This window comes from Tinamus guttatus, unplaced genomic scaffold (genome assembly GCF_059628265.1).
Source record: "Tinamus guttatus ecotype Peru unplaced genomic scaffold, ASM5962826v1 Tinamus_guttatus_pri_ptg000032l, whole genome shotgun sequence".
In the NCBI taxonomy this organism is placed as follows: Eukaryota; Metazoa; Chordata; class Aves; order Tinamiformes; family Tinamidae; genus Tinamus; species Tinamus guttatus.
Window position 1 is genome coordinate 1,013,268 of NW_028288566.1, and position 17,730 is coordinate 1,030,997.

A 17,730-nucleotide genomic window follows, 5' to 3' on the forward strand; every position below is an offset into this window, starting at 1 on the left:
TTCCTTGCCTATGTCCCAGTCATAGTCTTTGCTTGAGCTTGTATGAGACTTACTACTTGTTCTTTTGACCTTTTCTAATAATTTCTGCAAACCTCTCAGCCACTTAGAATCATAGAATGCTTAAGGTTGGAAGGGACCTTTAGAGGTCATCTAGTCCAACCCCCTGCACACGCAGGGTCACCTAGAGCACGTGGCACAGGACTGCGTCCAAGGGGGTTTTGAAGATCTCCAGAGACTCCACAACCTCTCTGGGAAGCATGTTCCAGTGCTCTGTCACCCTCACTGTTAAGAAATTTGTCCTTAAGTTCCTGTGGAACTTTTGATGCTTCAGTTTCCAGCTGTTTCCTCTAGTTTTGTCAGTGACCACAAGTGAAAAGAGACCGGCCCCATCCTCCTCACTGCCTCCCTTCAGGAACTTATAGACGCTGATTAGATCCCCTCTCAGCCTTCTCTTCTCCAGGCTGAACAGGCCCAGCTCCCTCAGCCTCTTCTCATAGGGCAGATGTTCCAGGCCCCTGATCATCCTTGTGGCCCTGCGCTGGACTCTCTCCAGCAGCTCCACATCCCTCTTGTACTGTGGGGCCCAGAACTGGACACAATACTCCAGATGTGGCCTCACCAGGGCTGGGTGTCCTGGGCTTAGAGATTCTGCCTTATGGCAGCCTTCCGGAGTTCCATCAAAGTGAAAGGGTTTTATCATCTCAGACCAGCAGCTCTGGTCAATGGATCCATGTATATACTACTTCCTTGTCCTTGCACCTTGGAAGATAAACCCCACCATGCTTTGGCCTTAGCGCACAATAGAATCAGGTCAAAGCACATAGCACAGTGTCTTAGAGACTTCACTCCCATGGAAGGTGTTGGTCTCAGCATGGCAGCTCTTTTTTAGCTGTCCTTTGCTGTTCCAAAATTCCTCCAAAAGGTTGGAAAATACCAAATAGGCAAGAAAGAATAGGCAAGAAAGAAGTGAAAACAGTAGTCCCAGAGGCTAGTTATAGTTGCGTTAACCATGAAAGTCCTCTGGAAAGAAGTCTTAACAACAGATGCTGGCACACTCCATGGCAGTCCACTTCTTGAGAAAGAGGCCTGAATAACCCATTATGTTACAGTTCCTTCATGAGACAGGAGTTTCACTGACAGCTGAGTAGCCTCATGAATGTGCCCTTCCTCTTTTTCCCTGAGACTGGACAATGACATGTTGCATTTAGGTGGATGGCATGATCTGGCATCACGAGGTGGGTGGCATGGTCTGGCTCCAGGAAAGATAAAGGACCAAATGCTCTGTCTTGAGCATTCAGGTGTGTGTGTGTGTGTGTGTATTTCAGAGAAGCACAGAGGAGACTGTTGAGTTGTCATGACAACAAGGAAACCCTGTTGATCCCCATAAAGACAGCTGCAGCTAACGCTTTGTGGCAATTCATTCCCACTGGCTTTCCAATCTGCTCTATGTGCCTATAGCTAGACACAGCCCAGCTTGCTGCCTGCATCCTGCGTGAGAAATGGGACTGAGATGGTCTAAACTTCTATGGAAAATTCTTGTCAGGCTCCTTTTAGTAGGAACTGAGATCACAGTCCATCCTTATGGCTTTAGGACAGAGACTACCCTCAGAGATCTTACAGACACAGGATGACAACAGAGCTCGTGCAGTCTCTGTCCCTCTCCCTCAAAGCTACCGGAGACAATTCAAGACCCACATTTGGCTAGATAAACTCCTAATTTCCACATTGAAAATACACTCATCTGAATTGCACTCATCTCAATTGCCCTGTGGACACTGTATAAAGGTGTTGGTATGTTAAAAAAAAGTCAGAAATGCATTCAGTCAGAGCTCTACAAGGTCACTGGGGACATTGTGTTAGCCAATTTAAGATAGAAGCCTGAAAGAAAATGACCATCATGGTCTTGGTTTAATTTTAGCTGGTAGGTTCAATCAATAGTAGAATATAAAAATATTCTCTTAATAACAACTTCTCTTACTCCTTTCTACTCCTGCAGTATTAGCATGATTTCTTTTTCTTTAATCCTGATGATAGAATTTTAGCTCACCAAACCTGCTTTGTACAGACATACAAATATGCATGACCAGTCCTGCACTTCTTTGCCTATAGACTCACCAGCTTACTTGCCTTCTACCTCCGTCCCATTTTGGTGTCCTGTCCAGTCTCCAGCTTTCCCTTCAGCTCTGCTCAGCCCCCTCGGGAGGTCTGAATTATGGTGAGAATCTGAAATTGCCATGAAAGCAGTAAAAGAACAGATGAAAGGGGTTGTTTGGTCTTCTTTGCTCTCTTGTGGTATTAGCTAATTTCCCTTAGGGGAATGTGCCTTGAGCAGATGATAGGTAGTCAGTCAGATGGTGAAAACATCATGAGAGAAACACAAGACAAAGAGACAGGCAACCTCAGCATAAGAAGCAGCCAACTGGGTTATTTGGAGAGCAAGATCCTGATAACGAAACAGGAAAGCACATTTAGCCTTAAGATAGATGATGCTACTTGTCTGGATAGGATGATGTGATGTAGTGCCTGGGATTCAATATTAGACCCTGGAGGTCCTCACGGTTGTCCTTGGTGTTTGCTCCCAGGACAACCTTCTACATTGCTGGGATATACTTTCCTTCCCAGGCTGTTCCTAACTCAAGTCAACAACTGGATGATGCGCTTGGGCCAGAGATGTGGTTCAATGAAATGCTATCCAAGTACCCCATGGGATCATGAAATAAATATACAAGTGAACAAACCCCAGGCCACATTACTGCCTCTTTCTGTCTTCACAGGCAAGTGTGAGTTTAAGCCTGCTGGTGCTTTAGGAGTTGAGTTTAGTCAGAGGAGTTTAGAGACTATTTTTAAGCTTGTTGTGCCCTGTGTCACTAAACAGGCCAGACTTACCTGGATTTCTGACTTTGAGAATGCTCTTCCCTCCCTCCATAAGGATTTAATTCAGAATTGCCTTGAAGTGCACTACGGGCTTCCTGCAGTTTTTGATCTAGAAGAGGCTCAGAGCAAAGAGCAATACTTGGAAGGTCAACAGGGAGCAGGAGAAGAGAGCAAAGACTTTCTCACTCTTTTTTCCTAGTGTGGGCATCAAACTAAACAACACAAAAGTCCCTGAGGTACTCAAAGGTGGAAGGGAAAGCAGTGATTCCTCACCTATGTTTCTTTCCCTGCTTCCTGCATGACATCTTGTTGCACTTCTGTGTTGTCTATGTGTGAAAACAGCCTCCAAACATCCCAAATAGCTGTAAGCCTGAAATACGAGAAGCCTGGGTCAAACTTGCTCTTTGTGTATATGAGTAGTGTAGGTTGAAGTTCCTGGCTTGGTGCGGCTCCACTGATTTGTTAGCAACTATGCTGGACCAGGTACTCCAGTCACTGGTCCTATATCAAATCATGGCTGCTAAGGATCTGTGTTACCATGTTTCTCTTATTGCATTAATAGTAGGAATGCAGTATCTTGTCTGCTCTGAATAGGGTGGTGGGTCATAGTGATAGATAGGTCATCTTCTACTACAAAGAGTTCCTCTGGAGATTTGAGAACTATTGCCCTCAGCTCTCAGTCTCCTCAATCTGAATGTCATATTATTATCTTCTACTTTTTGCTTTTAATTTTTTTAGACCTCCTTTTAGAATTTCTCATCCTTATTCTTCACAGCTCTGTAATATCCTGTTATATCCAGCGTATGCTTCCAATATATGTGTGAGGATGGAAATCTTTTCCCTCAGAGAAACTCATTCTGTGCTCTAGGATCTGTGCTACTAAGCATTCTCCTTCTCTCTGCAGACAGGGCCAAATGCCAAGGAGTTGTTCAGGCTTGTGGAGGATTTCATTGATGTCATTGGCTTTCGCATGAAAGATTTCCGGGATTCCTACCAAGTGACGGACAATCTGGGTGAGCTGATTTGCACTCCCCATTTGGGTAGAGACTCCAGAAATCTAATTACTGTAATACATATGACCTGGGCTGTGAAGAGGGAAAGACGGGAGGCAGCAGGTGGTAGAACATTAAAAGATCTGGGGAAGGACAATGAAGATGACCGTAAATATGGGGTGGCTTTCCTCCAAAAAAGCTAGGACTTCAGCTTAGAGGAGAATTTCCAAGGAGAGATTAGAGGCATCTGTAGAAACATGAACAGAGAAGACATGATGAACTGGGAAGAATTACTTGCTTTCTTTTATATATTTGTTATATACAAGAGCTACACAGCAACCAATGAAGTGATCAGGCAGCAAGCAAGCAGCAGGCAGTATTTGATTTATGCTGTATGCACAATCACAGCATGGAACTTGTTGCCAGAGGAAATTTCAGAAGCCAGAAAGTACAGATGGGTTCATGATGGGATTAGGAAAATGCACAAAAGAGGTGTCCACTGGTGGCTATTAAAGTTGATGGTCTGGATGCAACCACTGGCTGGAGAAGTCCCACTGATTGCTGGAAGCTGGGAGGACAGATAAAGAGAAATCTTGCTCTGTCCTCTTATACTCTACCTCTAAGCAGATGCAAATGTATTGACACTGGTTTTATGTATTTGTTTTGTTTTCTGCTTCCTTCTAGTCCTCAGCATTCACAAACTGCCTGCACACGCAGCAACTGACATCACCTTCCCCATGAAAGGTTGGAGGGGCATGGTGGACTGGGCCAAGAACTCCGAGGACAAGGTCACCATATCCAAAAGCATCCTCTCTTCGGGGCTGGCAGGTAGGCAGCACAGCTAGAACATTCCTGAAAATTTCTTCTTCACTTTCTAAGGGAGTTTCCTTCTGTCTGGCTGGCATACAATTTGTCCTTTCAGCTGACCTGGATTTGCTCATAAAAGCTTTGTTGCCCAACAGCACTATTGACTGAAAACAAAGCTTTTAGATATGGCTTGACCAAGAGTCAAATCAGAAGCCTCTGCAAAAACTCAGGGGGAGGCTTTGTTTTTGAATCTGGGTGTAGGTCTTCTGAAACAGCAGCATATTTAGAAGAGAGCAGGAGTGAATATAGAAGCCCAGAGCAAGACTACATTGATGACTACTTCTTCCAAGGTTTCTGAACCTGGGATGAAGTGAAAACACCCCAGTGAATGCTTGGTTGCTCTGTTCTTGGTGCATATGGGTATTGGGCTGCATCTAAGATCTTCTTAGGGGAAACTGAGTGCTGAAGTGTCTCTCTTGTTCCTTCCTGAGCAGGATGGATTTCCATTAGGGTATGAGAAAGGCAGTTGTCTTTTCTGATGGCCTTATAGGCTTGGATTACCAGTGCAAGGAAAGCAGGGGCAAACACACAGGAGTGGAATTGGGGTATCTGATTTGGCCTCCTGTAGTCATGCCCACGTGGACAATGTTGTATAGTTCCTTGAGGACTGGATCCAGCTCTGGAAGAGCCATCTAAGGCCTGTGTAGCTGGGGGTCAGCATGTCACGCTGAGCAGCCGATGAGCTGGGGAGCTCCTGGATGGACAGACTCTGCCAGAATGTGTTTTTATGCCTGTTGTGTGCAATTTTCTGCTCTCAGGCACAAAACACACATGCAGGGCATTTATCATTCAGGTCATTGGCTCCACAGCAGGACATAGCTGGGCATGAGCCATATGTATGGTGTGGAAGTGGTGTGGAAATGGGATCCTCAGCCAAGACGTCATGAGGGCCAGCTCTGAGAAGAAACCTGCAGGACTCTTTTGGAAATTTGCTCTCCTGGAAGGCCCAGGAAATGATGCTCCCTGCTACAGGCACTTGGTGCACTGGTCTTTCTGGAAGGGGCATCCAACACAGCCAGGACATTGTGATGCTAATGGATCTTACAATTAGGAAATAGCAGCAAGCTGGTTTCGCACAAGTCCTGGTGCTATGGCACTAATGGCTTTGAAAGTGCAGGATATTGCTTCTTGATGCATCACTGTGTTGGTTTGCTAGCACTGAGGCAGAGGACCATGAGTTGTTGCTTTTGGAAGTTCTTTGGCCTCCTTTTGTTATATCAGGAACTCTTGTTACCCATTTCCCTGCCAGGGAAAGAAACAACACAGCCATCATTTCTACCTGGGTACTCTGCAGCCAACCACAGTTCAGTGAGTTCCCCAAGGACAAAGAGTGAGTCACCAGCAGAGCAGGGACGAGTCCGGCACTGTGTTTTGCTGCACCTTGAGAACACCATTATCTTCTTGGAAGAAGTCAGGATGGAGGGAGGGTTATTGCAGATTATTTGTGGAGGTTGTGGAGCATTCACCTTTGAAACACTTTAATGAACTGTTGAACAAACTTACAGCATCACACACATGGAGAGTGGGTCCTGCTCTGGGGCTGTGTGCTGCCATAGGAGGACTCATCTACCTCCCCGCAGGGTTGTTTTCCAGATTTCCATTACAAGTATCATTACACAGAGCTGCCATAAGGCCCCAGAATGGCAGGCACTGTGCAAAAAAAAAAAAAAAAAAAAAAGGTGACATCTGCTCTGAAGAACTAACCTATCATCAGGCTTCACCTCTCCTTGGCATCCTGTTCACCCAGAGCTGTGTCACCTCTGCCTTGTTCAGAACCTTGTGCAGGTGGTCTTTCTTGATGGATTGCTCTCTTGAATAATAGCACCACCATTGTTTTTTTTTCTTTTTCATCCTCACCTTTTCCTTGGCTGCAGGGAAAAGGGTCAGTTAACCCGAGCCGAGCAATGGGGAAAGGCAGCTTGGTGGCAGTGAGGACAGACCCCTCACTAGCTTTGCACAGCGGATTTCAGCAGGCCAGCAGTGATTTATTGAGTTGACTGGCATGCCCCTTGGGCTCCAGGCTGTGATCCTCGCTGGGGAGATGCTACTTGATCAAAATGCATTGCTGTTCCAGCTGGGTAGCACATCAGAGGAGTTGACTATAATATACCAGGACTGAAGGGCAGCTACATTATTAAAAATCGGCCCCAGACCAAATGAAACAAACCACCAGCTCTAATACTGACAGGATTCTTCTCTGGGAAGAGCTATGATAAGATTGTAGAGCTTAAGGATTTGCTTGCTCACAATCTCGTAGGAGCAAACGATGCTTTTCCCGACACTTGGCTGTATTTTTTTCAGCGCAAAGGAGGAAAACTGCCTTGGAAGGCAGCAGGATCCTTGTTTGCACAGGGATTCACAGGAAAGGCAAAAGACGGTGCAGGGTTTCCCGAGAAAGCAAGGCTGCTGCAATAGCTCTGCAAGCCTACCCACCTGCAAGTGAACGTTTTGCCCAGCTAGCTCATTTTAGCCCAGTCTGACAGAGAGGTGAGAGCCTGCAAAGTGGGAGAGAGGCACATTGCTCTGTGCCTGTCCTGTACTGAGAGGGCAGGGACGTGCTCCGAGCTCAACCTCAGCATGAGACACTCGAGAGCCCCAGAGTAAGATGCTTCCCCAGGCTTCCTCAGCTGCACGATGTGAGTCACTTTTTACCCCCCTGAAGCAGGGCTACTCCCCTTGGCTGAAGGGCTACCTCTGTCGCCTCCGTTTTTTGATTTTTTCTTCTTAATTTATTTTTTCCCGGGGAAGCTTTTACTTTCTGCAGCTGGCTTGTGCGAGGCAGACAAGGAGGTCAAGTCACTCGCCCAACGGTTGCGCAAATGGCTTACATGCTCCTCTGGGACCGAACACATGGTGTTAGGGTCTGCAGAGCCCCACGGTGCCACCACCGCAGCCAGGGCAGCGTCTGCAGGGGTGTCTCAGCCAGAGGAAACCTGCCCTTTGCAGCTGCCCTCGTCAGCACCAGCGCGGCTCTTTGTTCTGATGGCTCGATAGCTGCTGACGGGTCCCGACATGTCCTCTGGATATCCCTGCTGTGGCTCTGTTGGAGGATAAGCTGGAGTTTCAAAGGGGAGAGGATCCACCAGGAGGGTCAATAGAAATGCTCAAGCCTTGCACAAGGCCAGACACATGGGTTTGGGGTCTTGCAAAAGAGCAGACCCATGGGTTTCGGGTCATGCCAAAGAGATGCTTCCTGGGAAACATCGTCACCACAGCCTGGGATCGATAGAGATCCAACAGGGTAACAGCTAGCAGTGCACCCTGTTGCGGTGACATCGGTATTGGCCATCCCCCAGCATGGACCTCTATGCTATTTCTCCTCCTGCACCTGGGTGTCAATTTGGTCCCACAGAGGAAATGGTTCTCCTTGGTAAAGAGCAAGGGGAGGAGGGAAAAAAAAAGAGATCTGAAGCTCACTATGGCTTGTATTGCCCCCCTCCAGACCTGCCTTTTCTGTGCCATGATCCATGAGCTCTCCTGGTATGTGTTTTAGAGGGAGAGAGGGTCATTTGGGGACAAGCATCCTCCCTGTCTTAGCACTGTTGTCTTCTTCCCTTTCCTCTGGTGCCCTGCAGTGACAGATGATTCCTCCGTCTTCGTGGTGGGGACTGTCTTGTACCGCAACATAGGCAGCATCCTCTCCCTCCAGAGGTAAGAGGGGTCGACAGTGGAGGGGAGCAACTTGGGGGGGAAACTGAGGGTCTTTCCTCCCTAAGATCCCTCTGGTGCTCCAAGGGAAAGAGCTAAGGGCCTCTTCGCCATGCAACACATCGTGCTTTGCTCCAAACTGGGTGATGTTCATACAGGAACAGCTGCAACAGATGGGAGGACCCATGCAGCAGTCAGGAGTTGATGACCTGGTGGCTCTATGTACAAAAGAACATGTTGGCAGCTACTCAAGCTCCACTGTCTTTGCTTCATTCCTCTCTCTCTCTCTCCCTCTCTCTCGTCTTTTTTATTTTTCTTTTTTTATTTTTCCTTTTTTTTTTTCCCTGGGACTGGTACTGAGGCAGTAAATTAAGGATGCTAAGGCACCTTCTAAATCTGTTATGCACTGATTAGCCTGAGCCCATTTACCATAAACACCGGGGCATCTCTCCTCACTGATAATCATTTAAATACCTACAGATTTAGCACTGGCAATGGCAAAAGAGCTCCAAGTGAGTGCAGAGAGGGATTAGCAAGCCAGCCAACTGTATTCTGTAATATCTTCCATTACAGCGCTGGGAATTAGATCAGAAGGGCAATAAACATCATTGGCTCAAATGATGCAGTGGTATTTCAGCTTTCTCTGGCCAAGCACTGAATGAGCTCTGATAACCAGCAGCTGCAGCAGCCACAGCCTCCGAACGGCATTCCCACAGGAGATCTGATTTAAGATGTTCCTTAATTAAAGGACAGTCCCTCTTAAAAAAAAAAAAAAATCAGTCCTGAATCACCTATGGTTGTAAGAGGGGAAAAAAATATTCAGCAGAGCAGTATCTCTTAATTCATAGCTGTCCAAACGGACTTTGCAAGGAAAAAAAAAAAAAAAAAAAGGAGGGTGCGGAGAAATATCCTTAAGGGTCAGATCCTGGTTTAACCACGTTGGTGCAGAATGATTTTACGTTAGAAACCAGAGTCACCGCAGCTGCACAGGAGCACTCGGAGCTCTGCTGACCTCCTCTCTGTCTAGAGCTTGCGTTTAGTTGCCTTTGCAGAAGCTGGATGGCAGCATGTCTGTAGGAAAGATAACTTATCTTCTTCCTAAAAGATTCCCCGTGATGCTCAGTTCCTCACCTCCCCCGGCAAGCTGCTCAGATGCTTAATTACCTTCTCTGCTAGGAGACTGCCGTATTTTAAGGCTGAATTTGTCTGACTTTCACTTCCAGGCACTGGGCCTTTGTGTGGGCGACTAAAAAATCCCCCGCTATCAGATGCCTTCTCTGCATGCAAGGAACTGTCAGACATGCGTTTCAGCAGACTTCTTATGGCTGGTTTTCCAGCACCTGGATCAATGCTGTGTCTCGCCTTTGAACTCCCTCTGCTATCTCCCCATCTCAAAGCAGAACTGAAGCCGGTAGTGCAGGGGCAGCCTTACAAGGAGGGCTACAGAAGGAAGATAAATGCCTCACCTTCTTATTTCCAAATAGCCCGGATAGCTCCTGTCCTATCTGTCAGAGCACTTCATGCTGAAGTCATTCTCTCTGGGTACATTTTGGGTTACTGCTTCCCAGAGCGCAGCCTGTAGTCCTGCACTCAGACCTCCCATTTGTCATTCCTGGGTGCATTTCTCTGCTCTTGGATGCACCGGGATAGCTTCTGGTATCCCTGTTCAGCAGCCTTCACTGTCAGCACAGCAGCAACTTCTGCGTGTTAGGAGTTGTCACCCTGAAAAAGCAAGTGCTGCTTCTGATTTTATTCACCAAACCAATATGCGTGAGGCCCACTGCCTTTAAAAGGAATTATCCTGTGTCGTCTAGGGTATTCACACAAATATCGAGTAGTGCTGAACCAAGAACCGTCCCTTAAAAAGACCCAGCTACTAATGAAACCATGCATGGGTGTTTACCTGTTAGCACCCACTTTTGGAGATCTGTCAGAAAACCAACTGTCTATCTGCAGTTGCCTACGTTTAAAAGCTTAGAGCTGATGTCTACTCCAATTGACTTCCCTTTCTACTCATTCTCTGTAGATTGATTTTTGTGCTTCACTGCTTCTTGCCCTCTTTTCTTTTCTTTTCTTTTCTTTTCTTTTCTTTTCTTTTCTTTTCTTTTCTTTTCTTTTCTTTTCTTTTCTTTTCTTTTCTTTCTTTCTTTTTTTTTTGACCAAATGTTTTTGGGTGTTCTTCACCCTGCTAAAATGGTGTTGTTGTTCCCTCTGCTCTTGGTGGAATCGTGGCTTCCTGAGCATTCACTTAGACACCCACAGGCAATTGCAGTTTTTCTAACCCTTTTTGTTATTAAGCAAGTGTAATATTTTCCAGGCAACCCTCTGTAAAAAGAAGGTAAGTAAGTAAGTTCCAGAAAGGAAAACAAAAGTGCCTGTAGACCCGAGGATTTAGATGGGGAGAGGTTTCCGTTACCCTTAAGCACAGGAAGGGCTGAGAAGAGCCTCTTTCCATTTCCTTTTGATCCTCACAAGATGGAAATCACCATCTGTCTGCATCTCCCTGCCCTTCCAGCTGTGAGGGGAGCTGGAATGGTAGAGGATGAGGTCCATCAGCAGCATCTGTCTTTGATAACTCTATAAAGCCACGGAGCCAACTCTTCTGCAATGCATACACTAAGCCTCATAGCCAAGGGATTAACCCTGTGGGATCTGACACACTGCAAAGTTCCCTCCATCCCCTTCAAAGCTTCTCTTTCTTGTCTTCATAGAAACAGCACTGTTGTCAACTCCAAAGTCATCTCCGTGACTGTGAAGCCATTTCCCTGGTCTCTCCTTACCCCCTTGGAGATTGAATTCTCCCATCTGTACAATGTAAGTCTACCCTGGAAACCCACACCACCCCTATCTGTGCTTGCTTCTGCATGAAAGAAATGAGTTGGGGCAAGGAAGGATGAAGTTTTACCAGGTTCCTGAGGTGTCTATATCACTGCAGGACACTACTACCACTGCATGCTAGAACATGGACATTTTTGTCCCAGATTCCCACCTTTTCATTGTGGGACATGACTGGGGTAAGAACAGTGTCTTAATCATTCATCCATTAGAAAACAGGTTATAACAATGATCTTCTTGGATAAGGAAGAGAGCGCTGAGAAAGGTTGTTTCCATTGATGTCTGCAACATTCTTTGTAGTTCTCTGATACTATAGGAGACACAAATTACATTATTGTTGTGATCAGTGCTTTAAAGGGCAATTGAATATCCAAGAATCCCCATTTGTTCCTAAACAGACATATATGATCGATAAATACATACTCCAAGGCCAGTTTTTGCTGCGGAGTTCACATATCCTTCTGAATCTCCAGAGCATGTGTATTAGATCCATCATATTTTTGCTTCAGACTTTCTGGGAAGGCATTTCCAAATTGTTCTGCCTAAGAGAGCTCCAACTGGAGTCAACAATAAACCTCCTTCAGGGAGCTTTAAATATACCTGAACACATTCTGCAGAACTGTGGCTTTTCTGAGAAGTGTGTGCCACAAAAGCATGCACTGTATTTAATCTGCTTTCCAGAAGGGAGCAGCAAAAGGATTTTTTGTGTGAGAAGGAAAGAGATAGAGCATCAGCAGGTAGAGAGAGGACAGATGTGGAGTCAGATCCTTGCATAGATCTTGTGTCGATGGAAAAGAAAGTGAGGCCCATTCTCTTCTTGCCTTTCAAGCCACAGGTGAAAGGATCTATTCCAAGGGCCACGATCTGTGACTGTCTATGCAGAGTAGTGGAAGCAGCTCTACAGGACTTTCGTATTTTGTTCTAGTTGTTTCAAATACCCCATCGACAGCACAGCACTGTTTTGTTTCATTCCTCCCCTTCTCTTCTCCCAACAGGGAACAACCAACCAGACCTGCATCCTGTGGGATGAAGCTGACAGGTGAGTTGTCTGGATTTTTCTTTACTCTCAGGTAAACTCATTTATTTCAGACTGTTTCTGGGATGAAGCTATCACAAGTTTAGCAGCAACCTCCAGTCTATTCCAGTCATTTGCTCTCTCCACTCTGCTCTTCATTTATTTATTTTTATCAACCTTCACAGTTGGCAAAGCCCTTCACCCAGGTGGGAACTGATCCTTCCTTCACCAGCATGGATGCACCTGTTTTTCCTCTGCATTATTTTGCTGACAGTTAAACCCGATCTTATATTTAAAGATCTGAAATCAGGTGTTCTCAGGGCAGTCCCTGGAGTGCCCTGTGTGCTGGGAGCATCACATAAATGAACCCATGTGTTATCTCTAATATGCCTAATAGAGTTGTTTATGTTTGCTTCTGTTCACAAGGATGGATATTTGCATTCTCCCCTGACAGTTTAGACCCCACATTAAGGAAAAGTGGCCTCTCATTGTGACTCTTCCACTTCTTTTTGATTTAACAACATTAGGAATACTTGAACGCTGTTGCAAAGTATGGCCTGCAGTGATGAAGCAGAAATTGTGCCACTGTGATGTAGTAAAATGATTTCTGTGAGGATTCCTGTTATTGTTGACTGTTCGTGAGCCTTTTAGAGTGATGTAACTGTGGCCAGCAGGCAAAAAAAGAAATCCAAAGTTACCACAAAGAGTCAGGGCCAAAAATCCCATACAGAAAGTAACTGTCAGAAAGTCTTCATTGTAAAAAATAAAGTACGGTCTAAAAGTGTAGTCTTAAATCCTGAGTGAACTTGACAAGGACCTGAAATGTTTGATTTAATGGTGTTTTCACTTCACTGACTTTTGCATCCTGGTTTGAAGACCAACCTGATTCCTTTTCTGTTTAGAGTCATCTTTTCTGCATAAGACCTCATGCATTTGGCACATACCTTTGCATTTATTACCATTATTTTTTACTATTAGCTGCAGCATCTGAGAAACGATTCTATTCTTCTCCTTTTATGCTCCATTAAGTAGTATAAGCACACATAGGTGGGCAACATATTTGCAGAGAGCTTAATGCTCTTGTTGGGCTGTGATTAATTTGGCATATACGAGATTTAGATCGAAGCTGAAGAACCCATGGGTACTCCTTGTTGTACCCAATGGTAGAACGGGTCCCTCTTGGTCATAGTGAAAATTGCTCCAGTGTTAGAAGATGGTTGGGATGGAGCAGCAGTGTCTGTCATTTGTGTGCTGTGCTGAACTCTCTCAACAGGTCTTGGGTGAACTTTTATGAAATCAGGGCAGCATCATTACTCTTGACATGTCCTGGGAGGTCCATCATCTCCACATACTTGATCCCAGGGCTTGGCAGCTTGTTCTATGGCTTGTAGTCTCTCAGGGAACAAGGGATGCTAGGAACGCTTTCACTCTTTAATCCTTGCCACTCCATGGCATCAAAGGATGGGCTTGAAGCTAAGAGTTAAGCAGGAAATTTCTTGGCACTGGCATTGCGGTTTGGTTGTCAAGGATGGTTTTGAAAACTCCAGTAGACTGGCTGCACAAATGTTGCTGCTAAGATTCTACTTTGTGTGTGTGCCAGTGTGTGTCAGGGCACAAATGCAGGTGCTTTCAGCCAGCAACATTTGCAGTCTAAACCAGTGAAAATGCCCAAAACGACAGTGTCAGCAGATTTTGCTAGGGGATATTCCAAAGCTAGATCTCATTCTGTGAGCTCTGGCTGCAAAGAGGAGCTGCAAAATTGTTTGCAGAAGAGTTTAAAACTGATTTGCTATCATTGCCCCCTCCTGGGAAGGCATAATGAAAATTTAGCTATGCAAATCCTGTTCTGAAGTCTGAATGGCCATCCCAGACTTGAACTGAACCCTGCAGCTATCCAGACTTTTGCATCACAGTTTGGGAGAATCATTTTCTGTTTAGAACATGGACTTTTTAGGTTACATGCCTGGTTTCTAGTAACTCTTTTTTTCAGAGCTGCATGCTTTCAGATATGAAATGTGAGTGTCCTGTACCTAAATCAGCCTCATCTTTCTCCTCCAGTATCAAGGATTTAGCAGCATTTCTAACCAAGCATAAGAATTGTGCCAAAGGAAGAGGAAATCCCAAAATCAGAATGCCGAAGCTCACCCAACTATAAGCATCATGTGCTGCGCGAGGGTTCTTGTCTCTGTGGGCAGCACATGCTGTGGCTGCTGCCTCTTGCAGACCAAAGTACATGCACTGATAAGCAGATGACAGTCTAAGTATGATCTGAGACCTGTTGTCTAATGCATAGTGGAAATCGTGATCACAATCTGAGACACGAAATCCCAAGCTTCAGTGCCCCTTTGGAAGGGTTCCCCTCTTGGTGCTATCTTTTCCATCTTTCTGCCTCCTTTTTAAATTTAAGTTTGATTTTTAAATTAAAATGGAGGTTACTCCACTGATCAGTCACACAAGGTGGTTGTGCAAGTGGGTGAAACTGAGGACATCCCGCCTCCCAGCTCTGCTATAGGTTCGCTGTGTGACCAGTTTAATTGCTCTATGAACACACTTCCCTGTCTGTTACTCATCTTGCTTTATTCTCCATGCGACCCAGGCCAGTCTGCCATGGCATTGTTTGCTCAGAAGACACTACTTCTCTTAAATCTGCTCTTTTGATGGTTCTCCATACTCTGGCTCCAAGACTGGCTGGCCAGGAGGACCTTCCCTGTGTCTCTGACTGTCTCTTAATGGTTTTGGATCTTAAGGAACCAAACTAGATCTGAGGCCAGGTGCTCCACGCTTGCACCTGGATGCCTTCACTTTTCTGCATCAAATGCTTATTGCATCCTAGTGAAAGCCCTCAAGACCTGAGCGGAACTTCATAGAATCATAGAATCGTTAAGGCTGGAAGGGACCTCTAGAGATCATCTAGTCCAACCCCCTGCACATGCAGGGTCAGGATTTTGTCCAAGCAAGTTTTGAATATCTCCAGAGGAGATTCCACAACCTCTTTTGGCAACCTGTTCCAGCACTCTGTCACCCTCACTGTTAAGAAATTTTTCCTAAATTTGCCGTGGACCACACTTTTCCTTGGTGTGTTTCTGGCTTCTCTTGTGCATTATCCATTATCCACATGAACTGAGAGAGGACAATCCATACCTGTTAAGACCGGAGCGAGGCTTTTTGCTTATATCTTCAGTAATGCTTTAGTTTCGAGGAGTCTCTTGTATCAGCCTCAGTTCTCCTTTCCTCAAGCAGGACAGATGAGCCTTTCCCCCCCAGATTCCTCCTCTAAGCAGTGGGGACTCTTCTCCCATTGCTGTCTATTCTTCAGCCTCTTTTTATCTCCCTTGGCAGCTTGGCTATTTCGTCAACTTGTAAACACCTTATTCCTCCCTTGTTGGCTCTCACCTTCAAAATGCCTTGATGCAGCTATGAGGTTCCCAGACAAACTTCCCTATCAGGATGCCAGCGCTGCTGATGACTGAGTGATGGATGGAGCCTATGGTCATTCAGGTATCCGAGTGAGCACAGGGGTCTTCCCTGGGATGTGCATTGTGCATATATAGGGTCCCAGGTCCCTGATATGAGACTTCAGGACTGAGGATCCCAGGACTGAGATGTCTTGGAAAATGTCTGGAAAATGCATTTGGCGGGGTAGGGAGAAGGAAGATACAGCTGCGAGGAGGTACAGTTCTGCATCCTGCCTTCAAGCACATCAAAAGGACAACGGATTATGAGGAGTCCTCAGACAGGAGCAGGTTTAGGTCTCAAGTCTGCTTTATCAGGCCCAGCCTGCTTTAGCAGATCCTGTAAGAGATGGAAAGACATGATGTGCTGTGGTGCTGGATGGGAGCCGGCAGCGCTGGGCATCTGTCATCAAAGATAGATAGACTCACCTTCTTCTGACAGGGATTAGCCTTACAGCTTTGTCTGGTGTTTGGTAAAACTTCTCACTTCTCCCCTGCACTCTTGGTGAAGCACATGGATTTATTCCCCTTACCTTTTTGTGCGATTTATCCCCCTTACCTTCTGTGCGACTGAACATACACCAAAGCAGGAGACTCAAAATGATGCCTGTATGAGAGCTGCCTGTCACAGCTGCCACCTGAGCTTTCAATCCCATCCAAAAGACGTCACGGCCCTTTTAAAGGCCACTTAAAATACATGGGCCATGAAGGGTTGAACTGTAAAATTGCAATTAGAACTGACAATTATCGTGTGGGCATGTGCTTCCTCCAAGATGGAGTTGTTAAATGAAGCACTAAAAAAATAAAAGGAAAAAAAGAAAAGGTGGTGGAGAAGCCCCCAGTGTTCATTCATTTGCATTTAGATAGATATTTAAGCTTGTACTATTAATAATGGATTTTTGATTTATTAATCCCAGCTCATTTGAGTGACTGCTAGATTTGTGGGTGGCACCCTTCCATCTCTTTTCTCTTTCTGCCCTCTCTTGCCCCCAACCCCTCACGACATCAAATAAGAGGGGAGAAGATCAAGGATTAATTTCTGTTGTGTTTGGTGCTGCAAAAGTATGATTAATGAGCTTAGCACCGGCTGGGTAAATTGAAAGTTGAAGTCAAGGAATGATTTGGGATTCTCTGGCTCTCCTCCAAGCGTATTCATTTAGAGTAATTACAAGCCACTTAGCAGCCCTGATGAAGTTAAAATCTAGGTGATATCTAGTCTCCTGCTCCCCCTTTCTTCTTCTGAGATAGGATGGATGGAGCTGAGTGGAGTGCATCTTACCTGCATTTGTGTTTGTGAGCATGATATCAGGCATTCATGATATAAGTAAATATTTCTCACCTGCCTTGCTCTGGCACAGGATGGTGACATTGCATGGGGGACAATCAACCCTTTGCTTCCCGAGGGCCAAAGTTTTTTAGTGGTGGCAGCATCTTAATGGTTGCAGCAGATGTGTGGCAGGCAACTCAGCAGTGGACAGTGTTAAAGAAAAGTCCTTTCACCCATAGGGATGACAGATGCGTGTCCTCACACCTCGAAAGCGGCATTTCCTCAAAAATTACAAAACTTCTTTTTTTTTTCTTTTCTTTTGAATGTAGAATTGAGTCAAATGATGGTAACTACTGATAGACCCACCAGCACAGCCTAATGTTCAGCTTCTCTTTCCTCTGGTGCTTCCCTGCCTGTGAGACCCATTGGAGGCCAAGCTGAGGCTGGTATTTTGTCTTGCAGTGCATGAGAGAACATCATGTTATGCACATGTGAAATACAGTCCTGTACTTGGAGAGAGTTGGATTCATCAGGTCTGTGCTCACTGATGACATCCCAGAGGGAACGAGGGGCTGCCTGCTTTAAGAGGAGCTCCAGCCGTCCTCTTTTCTTTGCTTTTCTTCCTCCAAGATGGGAATAATCATAGCCAGGCATTATAATAACTGCTCTTCAGAGGCCTTGCAAGGCTTTACAAATATTTGCATAAAGGGCTTCCTGCTCTTCGAAGAGAAAATGCCTCAGAAGTGTATGGTTTTAATTCAAGGACACTCTTACCTTCCC

General features: G+C 45.6%; 1 protein-coding gene across 6 annotated transcripts in view; it reads left to right on the top strand.

The window, feature by feature from the left end:
• ADGRB1 (adhesion G protein-coupled receptor B1) overlaps positions 1 to 17,730 on the top strand; it is a 257,067-nt gene that overhangs the window by 140,452 nt on the left and 98,885 nt on the right. For all 6 annotated transcript variants that reach the window (XM_088531233.1, XM_088531260.1, XM_088531226.1 and 3 more), the window contains exons 13-17: positions 3,779 to 3,887; positions 4,551 to 4,694; positions 8,309 to 8,384; positions 11,093 to 11,195; positions 12,212 to 12,255. In XM_088531233.1, coding sequence (XP_088387359.1) covers positions 3,779 to 3,887; positions 4,551 to 4,694; positions 8,309 to 8,384; positions 11,093 to 11,195; positions 12,212 to 12,255 — 476 coding nt within the window. The remainder of the gene's footprint in view (positions 1 to 3,778; positions 3,888 to 4,550; positions 4,695 to 8,308; positions 8,385 to 11,092; positions 11,196 to 12,211; positions 12,256 to 17,730) is intronic.